General features: G+C 34.5%; 1 protein-coding gene across 4 annotated transcripts in view; it reads left to right on the forward strand.

Annotated features, from left to right (window-relative positions):
• LOC108689835 (protein split ends) overlaps positions 1-9,854 on the forward strand; it is a 92,130-nt gene that overhangs the window by 69,418 nt on the left and 12,858 nt on the right. For 3 of the 4 annotated variants that reach the window (XR_001931848.1, XM_018196779.1, XM_018196777.1), the window contains exons 3-7: positions 6,487-7,040; positions 7,321-7,940; positions 8,110-8,290; positions 8,513-8,804; positions 9,085-9,822. Coding sequence is in view for 3 of the 4 variants with exons in the window: in XM_018196779.1 (XP_018052268.1) it covers positions 6,487-7,040; positions 7,321-7,940; positions 8,110-8,290; positions 8,513-8,804; positions 9,085-9,822 (2,385 nt within the window). In the remaining variant the exon portion in view is untranslated. The remainder of the gene's footprint in view (positions 1-6,486; positions 7,041-7,320; positions 7,941-8,109; positions 8,291-8,512; positions 8,805-9,084; positions 9,823-9,854) is intronic. The other variant, XM_018196778.1, reaches the window with a different exon arrangement.

The raw sequence follows: 9,854 nt of genomic DNA on the forward strand, positions 1-9,854 counted from the left end.
TATTTCTTTTTTTTTTAAATATATTAAAAATTTGTGCTTATCTTGACTATTACATATGGCGGATTTAGGCAATCAATAAAAAAATCTTACCTCTTTTGTTTAACTATTATCATAGAAACTCTAGTTAAATAAATTTTCATTTGCTGCTATTGATTTTTCCAGAGTATTGATTTTCTGTACAGCTGACTCGATATACAGTCGACTTTTTGAAATAGAACTACATAGCGTGTGAATAACAAGAATGTAACAGACACGTGGTATTATATCTCAACAGGAAGAGATGTGTATTTTTTAAAGAATAGGAAGATACACATACGCAGTAGCAACGTGATATAATGCTTTTTATCATTTTGCTATAAATAAGGATCTATAGGTTCTCTTGTCGGTGTAATAAATCACTATAAATAACTATTAGAGTTGTGTATTAAATTAGGTTTTGATCATAACACAGATAATATGGCAATGATATTCGTCATGCGGAAATAACAGTTTCAATGATTGAGAAAATATTCTATTCTGTAATATTTTTATAATCGTATTTTTTTATAATTATTGAAGCGGAAAGTTCTTAAACTAGTATTTGTAATTTTTTTATATTTAAGATCGGTTTTTATATTTAAGATCATCTTAGTACAATCTTAAAATGTCATGAACCAATCACAGAGTTAATATCGGTATTTTAAGAAATTACTTAAGACTTCGATAAGTATAGACTAAAATAGTGGCTATAAAATAGTGGCTTTAGATGAAGCTTTGAAATATATAAATAGATTTCAAATAACTTTGCAATGTTTAATTACATTTTTATTGTAAATTCTAACTATAATATGACAATGTATTAGTAAGAATTAATTTCGGTAAATTATACGGTCCTTTCGATCGATATGGAAATATTCTCAACTGTGCCTTTTCCTCCAAATTAATCTTATCCAAGAATAGAAAGATATTCTCAGCCTCAAAGTGGCACGTACAAGTGCTGGTTTACGATGAGTCATGTCCTAAGAATTAATTAAATCGCATGTCACAGGAAGCAGGTACAAAGACGACAATGAAACGTCGTTATGGACAAATAATCTTACTACTATCTTTCTAGCAAAATTCATATGTATGAATGAATTACACTTTTCATCTATGAATGAATTACACTTTTCTCCCGACTTTTTGTTTGATCGAAAATCAATGATCACTGTTAGATTCGCTTATTCTTAGTATTTTAATTTTCATTCATTTATTTTATATCGTAAAATGGAATAACTTATTTGACTCCGAAAAACGTCTTAAGACTTACATCTCTCAATCTTAACATCATAAAATGTATGTTAGGTATCTAACATCACACGTATTATGGAATTATTCAGAATGGATTAGAATTGTTTAATTATTCCCTAGATTTGTATTTTATAGGATAATTTCAACCTTAATTTGATCATACATGGCGGCAGTTTCTCTTATTATATTATAGGGACACTAATTTAACAAACTATCAATTTGATTATCATCTGTGCATTATCAAATGAATTAAAATATGATTTTATGATACTATTGTATAGCCTCAGAGTTAATGAGTCTATCAACCATAGTAAAATCGTTACAGATAATGGGGATAGTTCGTCGAAAGATCATATCATTTAGTTATTATTTATTGTGTTCCTATTTTCTAAGAATCATGCTATTTTTTCAATTTCAAGAATTAATCACATGGCAATTATTATTCAATGCTATATAGCTATCGTTGCATCGATTTCAGTAAACATGTATGAGAGTACATACATTTCTTTTTGCTGATGTAAATAGTCAATTGTAATGTTAAGCTTCATGTATAATAACGCATTATTAATGTTCGCTTCGTTGCATGTCGATCATTATCCGTATTATCTTTGGCTTTTAACATAGTAGATACACAACGCACATACATATTCTCTCTCTCTCTCTCTCTCTCTCTCTCTCTCTCTCTCTCTCTTATTGAGTTAATATTAGAGCAGTTACAACAAAGCGAAATCAACTACATTCCCAGCAACATAATTTCAAATATATTCGGCGATATGATGCCTCGTAATAAATTATGGATAAATATACGTTACGCATATTTATCCATAATTCGTGCTAGAACTAGTCAAAAGTCACTCTGTAGACTTGTTTTTTTTTTTAGCTGAACTTCTTGTATGATTCAATTTTCCTCCTTTTTACATTGGAGTAAAATCAAATTTGCTAAATAAGAAGTATGAAAGCCTACACAAGATCTTATTGTAAAAAACAATCTTTAGAAAATAATTTTATATAATAATAATGATAATAATAATAAGAATCTTATTAGATCGTACATATGAGAACACAACTAATAAGAATTAGAAATTAAGTGCCTATAACAGTCGAAGCTGGATCTTTAATGCTTAAATAATTCAATGTGTATTACATATATAATAATAATAATAATCAGACTTTTCGACCTTCTATTAAATTATTCTCAATATATTGTTATACAATAGAGAAGCTAAAATTTAAAAATTCCTTTTTTGAAACGTGTCAATTATTAAACTAATTCACTCATATAACGTAGCATATGCTGCATTTTTTTTAAAATGATTCACATGAATATTTAGAATATTCCATTAAAAAAAAGGAAAAATAAAAGAAGTTTAGCTAAAAATAAAAGGCACATTTCTAATAAATTACACTATGATGCTTATAAAATGTTTCCAATGTGACAAAAGATCCATTAAAGTACTAATAGAATTAATAATATAATTTCGGGATCGTAAATTAATTCAATTTATGTTCGCAGTGACGAGACATGCGGTTTAAAAAGCATCTTCGTTTACAATAATCCAAGTGCTCCTATTTCTCTAGACACATAGCTAATATAGATATATTCGAATAATATGGAATCCATAATTTTTCAAGTTGAGAACCACTGGCGTATTTATTTTGGCTCCAATATATAACGTAATCTTTCTTTTTTTTTTTCTACCGCGCCACGCATTCACGCTTCGTGTTTTCTGACGTCATCGCAGTCGCCCTTGTCTATTTACTGCATATTTGACGAATTGCGTGTTCTACGGCTAAATAGATAGTATGCTGCACTTTCTCCGTGGTATCGATGGCACGCGGCACATACTGAAGTTAAAGCGTATCGCATGTCGCGTTCAGAGGAGTCGCAACTTGCCTTCAATCGATCGATCTCATGATGGAGGCATGAAGGAAAGAATGGAGAGAGAGAGAGAGAGAGAGAGAGAGAGAGAGAGAGAGAGAGAGAGAGAGAGAGAGAGAGAGAGAGAGAGGAAGAGAGAGGAGCAGCGGGAAAAAAAGGAGGAAAAAAGATGCGTGCACGCTACACGCCTGCACGCCTATATTCACGCGCGCGCGACCGAGGAGAGTATAGCGGCGTCGCATTTCCACGAAAAGTCAGGTGACCGTGACGACGTGGTCGCTGGCGATGTTGCCACATCCCGACGGCTGCGCGGGCGCTATCGCCCGAGTAGTAACTGTCGAAGCGTGACGACTGTAGCGGGAAGGGTATGCGGGGGAGGAGAGAGGAGAGAGGAGAGAGAGCGTTAACTGTCAGTGGCGTAGTCAGAAATTTACGAGCCCGGTTCGACTCGTCCTATCTCAATCGCCTCTGTTCGTCTCACCTGGCCGTATATGAATGCCGGAATTGAGATATTTATGTTGCATGGTGATTTCTTTTGTACTCCACCAAGTTCGCTCAGATGCGAAAACATTTCCGCAATGTTGACTGTACTTACTGCTATCGAATTGGCGCAAAATGTTAAATATTAGAATGTACGATGGTGACCTAATTTTCAATTAAAATAAAACAATTCATTATGTCACTCATTTGCTACGACAATTGAAAGAACAAAATTCCCCAGAAAATGAGTTTGAATATTTCGAATCATTAACATTTTGTAATATTAATTTAAAAATACAATTCTGATATAATAACTGATTATAGAGGAATAGAAATATATTTTGTGAAATAATTTACTTCTTTTAAAGTATGTTTTTTCTTCTTTTTTCTTTTCACTCTTTTTTTGCAAATAACTGAAAAATTTGTTTACGGCAGATAATCTTGGAAAAAATTATTTTTAATAATGAATAATTTTTTATTGTAATTTCTGAAAAATATATAATATTTTGTGAAATAATTTACTTCCTGAGCAGATAATCGAACAATTTTTAATAAGTTTTATCTTCAAATATATGTATTAATGATCTTTCCATAATGACATACATTAAAATGTAAAAGAACTATTAAAACGATTAAGTTCATCATAATGTACTTTAATCAAGGGATTATTATTCTTTTTACGTAATTATATACATCGTTTGATGAGTTTCTATTGTAATGGTCTATCGCTTAGTTGCAACTTTTGATCGAGGCATATTAGAATATATTTATAACAACGTTATCGAATAAAGTCCTATCAAGATGACGAAATTTGCGAATTATAAATTCGATTTCCGTTTTCAATCAAGTGTTTCCTTGCTGCATTTTATTCGTTAAAATTATTTTGTAAAATGTGCGAACAGTCAGTTCTGTCATTACTTAAATATTTTGAATTTTTTTCAATGAAGTTGAATCCAAATTCAAATATATATTATCAATGATTTCGGAATATCAAGTATCATTTGGTTATGTAAAATTTCATAGCATGAAATTTAATTTTTTTGTTTTTAATCGCAGATAATTTTGTAATATTGTGTTATTAATATATTCGCGCTACCAAAATAAAATAACTTCGAAATTCAACAATTTTAGAATCATTCGAAGTTGTCAAAGAATTTAATTTAACTTCATATTGATGAGGATATTCGAATTTGACTTGATTCACGTTTTATATGTTTTGCGTATCTATATAATAATTTTTAAATTAGAGTTAAATTGAGAATTTAAATAAAATGAAAAATTGGAAAAATCTAATCTTATGAATATTACAATTGCAAGACGGGAAAAATTGAAGATTGGTTCGTAGGTCCAGGGGTGATTGAAACGCAAATATGTCATTGCATTTTAAATATTCGTATCATTTTGATATTCGGACTTTCCGCTAGAATATCTAAATATTTCAACCTGGAATTTACGTAATATTATTATTATTGTTATTATTAATCGTTCTCTTTTCTTGCTTTCTCTCGCATGACGACACGAGCTATCATTTTATTTTTATACGCACAGTTGAAAGTTAACAGTAAAGTTAACTTCTTTTCTCATCGCAAAATTTATGAATGTTATAGTTTTCTTGTATCCAGTACAATAATTATACAGAACGTTTGATAATAAGCATCTTTTATTGAATACAATATTTCTTCTTATTAAAAATTAGATGCGTTTTTTCTACACTTAAGATTTTTAATTTAATGTACATCTTTTGTAGTTTTTAAAAGATATTATAAAGCTTAATGTTAATTTAATTCTATTAAAATTTACTTAAAATTAAATAAGTATGACTTCTTCAATTCATTTGTAATCTTAAAACAAAACTCATCTGTTTTTTATTTTTTATTTTTTATTTTTTATCTTGTCTTGAAAATTTTCCGTATTGCAATATTAATGTTAAAAAAAAATGATATCAGTTTTATAAGAAATGTAAGTATTGTGATTTTCAATGTGAAGTAAATTCTATTATTCGGCATCTTTGGATGTTTTTCTACCAAACGCATTTATACTAAACACTTTATATTCATGGATATAATTTCCATTTTTTAATATTTTTATTATTTACGTCATATTTTTGAGCGAGGTCTATATGCGTGCTCGCTTTTTCCGTTTTAATTACGAATTTTTTAAAAATACAAATCTAATTTTATATCATCTAGTTTTATATCTAAATTGTCATTGAAATATGCAAGTCATCGAGAAATCGAGTATCATATTAATTTTTAAAGAAAAACAAATAAGATTAATTATACATATGAATTATACAATATGAAATTAGACATACATTCTAACGTATTGACTGTGTAATATAAAAAGAATGAGACAACACATATGAAAATTCTATTTTTTGCACATAATTAAAAAGCAATTGTAGATGAAATCTGAATTAAATGAAATTAGTTCGGTTCAGTGTCATTTTTTTAAAGAAACATCTTTGCTATGTTAATCTTCTTTGATTAATACAAATAAGATTAAGTAACGAACAAAACGATGAAATGACGACGATAAAATCCAGATTGAAAATAATAAAAGATTATTACATCAAAGTGAATTATCACTCAATTTCAAAGGCAATAAATACAACTGATGGCAATATTTCTCTAACAAGCTAAAACGCCTTTAAAAATAGAAGAAAGCAAATATATTTCTTCTTTAATTAAAGCAGATCTAACTTGTAACAGTACTTCTTCACCGCATGACTTGTTAAATAAATAAAACAATCCTGAAGAGGAAGAGTGACGAATGTATTTCGTGGCGACTTTTCATTGACCCGAGTACTAACGGCCATTCCCTGGTCGATGACTAAGCAGAGTTTTTTCGTCTTTCAGAAGTTCAGAGGATCATGGATCCAGCGGCGGCAGCGGGGGAGGAGGCGGCGGAACAGGCGGTGTTTCCGGTGGCGGCAGCGGTGGCGGGAGCACCGGTGCCGGGGTCGGCGGTAGTGGCGGCGGCGGTGAACGAGGAGACAGGGGAAGCGAGAATTTCGACTCACGTGGTTCCCATGGCAGCTTCTACGGTAGCGAGAGGAGCAACCGAGTGGTTGGCACCGGGAGCGGCGTCGTCGGCAGCGGCGGCAGCGGCAGCGGCGGCGTCGGCAGTCATTCGACGGATCCATCGACGGGGGACCCTGGCGGCTACATATCCCGCAGCCGTCCACCACCTACGAGTTCTTATCACGTGACATCGAGCAGGGCGAGGGATCGGCTATACCCGAGGACCGGCCCGTACGTTTCTGGGCCGCCGCCCCCGCCCCACTTAGACCGACATCGTGGAAGTTTGCCGCCGTCGTCCTGGTCGGCATACGAGTCGACGAGTTCGAGGTACGGCGGTGCACCGCCGCCACCTTCGCCCGCCACCAATGACGCTTACCAAGACGAACAAGGTAATCATTCTAATCCAGTAAAAGAATTATTTATCATCATAAAAAACGCGTGTAGCTTTTATATATTTGTTACTCCTTTGTTGAAAATTAAAATGAGAATTGAGCGTTAAGGGAATATTAAAGATAGAAATCGCTCGATGCCGAGTATGTAAAAAATATGGAAATTTAATTGCTACAATCTGTAAATATTTTGCATGAAGAAAAATAACAAATATATATTTCTCTCTTTCTCATATTTACCACGTTACCATTTAATTTTAATCACATTCTTCTTTTGTAGGAGGTGCTGGAGGCGGTGGTAGCGGTAGCATTGGTGCTTTGCGACAACACAAGAAACAGCGAAGAAAATCACGAAGTGGGAGCAGTTCGCCAAGCGGTAGTAGTCGTTCCGGAAGTAGCAGCAGCAGTCGAAGCGGTAGCTCGGGCGGCAGCTCTTCCGGGGGTAGCACGTCGCCCGGTAGCTCTCCGCATCGCACCAGCAACGTAGCCGTCACGGAGGATCGCAGGCCGTTGGCCATCTGCGTTAGAAATCTGCCGGCACGTAGCAGCGATACTTCTCTCAAGGATGGCCTTTTCCACGAGTACAAGAAGCACGGAAAGGTGACGTGGGTGAAGGTCGTCGGTGCAGCCGGCGACAGATATGCCCTAGTCTGTTTTAAGAAACCCGAAGACGTGGAGAAAGCTCTCGAAGTTTCGCAAGATAAGCTATTTTTTGGATGCAAAATTGAAGTAGCTCCTTATCAAGGATATGATGTGGAAGATAATGAGTTTAGGCCATACGAGGCAGAACTCGATGAGTATCATCCGAAAGCAACAAGAACATTGTTTATCGGTAACCTCGAGAAGGACGTTACCGCATCCGAACTCAGGAAGCATTTTGAACCATTCGGCGAAATAATAGTGAGTTCAAATTGTTTTGAAATTGGAATATTTGTTTATGATATTAGTATAGAAATTGAATAAAAAGCAAAATCATCTGAATTAAAATTTTAAAATGAGAAAGCCAATTAAAAATAATATCTAAGCCTAATAAACATTAAGACGAACATTCCGTTATATTCGTTTGCAGGAAATTGATATTAAAAAACAAGGCGCCGTGTCAAGTTATGCTTTTTGCCAATATTCGGATATCGGTAGTGTTGTTAAAGCGATGAGATCGATGGATGGCGAACATTTAGGTGCGAATCGAATTAAACTTGGATTCGGAAAGTCGATGCCCACATCCTGCGTTTGGGTTGATGGTATCGGAGGTATTTTATTATATTTTTTATATTTTTTATTATATTTATTATGTACTAGAAAGAAATATTAAAAGCACAGTTATTTATCAAAATACAATAGAACGATGTGCCAGTAGCTTTATTTTATTAAAAGTTAGATAGTAGCATTGAAATTTGCAAAAATGAGATATTAAAAAAGAAAAATTTGCTACAATATCAAAACATGGCATTAAATATTTTTTCTTTTTTTAGATTGCATGTCCGAGAAATATTTAAACATGCAATTTCATCAATTTGGACCGATAACTCAGGTAGTGGTAGATCGTGAGCGTGGTCATGCTCTGGTCTTTTTCGATCAAATAAGTTGCGCTCAAGCTGCCGTAAAAGAAATGCGGGGAGTTGCACTTCGTGGTCGCCGTTTGCAGGTCGATTTTGCCTCAAGGGAATGTCAGGAAACATTTTACGAACATCTCGAGCGTCAAGGAAATGTTAGTGAAAAGCCTTGGGACTCGAGGCCTTCGCCAGCATCTTCATTTGACGTGACGTATGTACTTTCTTTATAAATCAATTTTATAACTAAAAAATATCTCGATAAAATATGAAATGTTTATAATATTAATAAAACAAGAAATTTTTTTAATGTATATATTTGACAATCTTTATATTTAACAATCTTTATTTGAAATAATTTCTAATTACTCTAAATTATTTGATATTTTGTTAGATCATACTGATAGTTTATTAATAAAATCGATGCATGCTTATGTATAAGTTCACGAGTTACAATCAAGAACTTATAAAACGATTGCATTCGTGATTCGAAGGATTCCTTCTAGGCGGGAGCGTAGTAGTTTCGATTCGGCAGTGACGGTGTCGAGTTCGAGCAACAGATTTACACGATATGACACGCCCCCGCGATCAAGAACGGCAAATTACTCGCGAACTTCTGGAGGCAGTACCCCTGGTGCGAGTCCAGCCCATCCAACAGCGATGTCACGAAGTAGTAGACGATCCTATCAGGATTCCTACTATGATGGTGATTACGCTGAACCGACGTCGCGACGGTTTCGTAGCTACGACGAGTTTAGTCAAGGCAGCGGTGCAAGTCACGACGATTATCAGAGCAGTGTACTCAGTGACAGCAAACTCAACGATGACGATTGCCCGCCACCATCACGACGTCACACAGTGCAAAGCGTCGTTACGAGTGTCGATCCACCTGCGCCACCGCCACCATTATTACCTCCACCTGACATTCGACATCTTCAAAAGGAGCGCGTCCATTTATTGGAACAACTCGAAGAATGTCACAGTAGCGGCGACGAGATTGGTTTTGTGCCGAAGAAACGCACTAAACTTGACAGTTCGTCGACAACAATACTTTGTGAAGATGACGAGCCGGAAATCGCGTCGATACTCGTTACCTCGCACTCTAGTAGAAAAAGCATGGATTTTAGGCGCGTTAGTGACAGCAAAGTAGTGGTGCATCATAGCACAAGGAGAGGTAGTTGCGAGGGCAGGGGTCCTGGACCTTGTAAACGTCGTCGGGATGCTACTAGCAGGTAAACTGTGTTAATATTTAAACAAAATAGAA

Source organism: Atta colombica, unplaced genomic scaffold (assembly GCF_001594045.1).
Source record: "Atta colombica isolate Treedump-2 unplaced genomic scaffold, Acol1.0 scaffold277, whole genome shotgun sequence".
Classification (NCBI taxonomy): domain Eukaryota; kingdom Metazoa; phylum Arthropoda; class Insecta; order Hymenoptera; family Formicidae; genus Atta; species Atta colombica.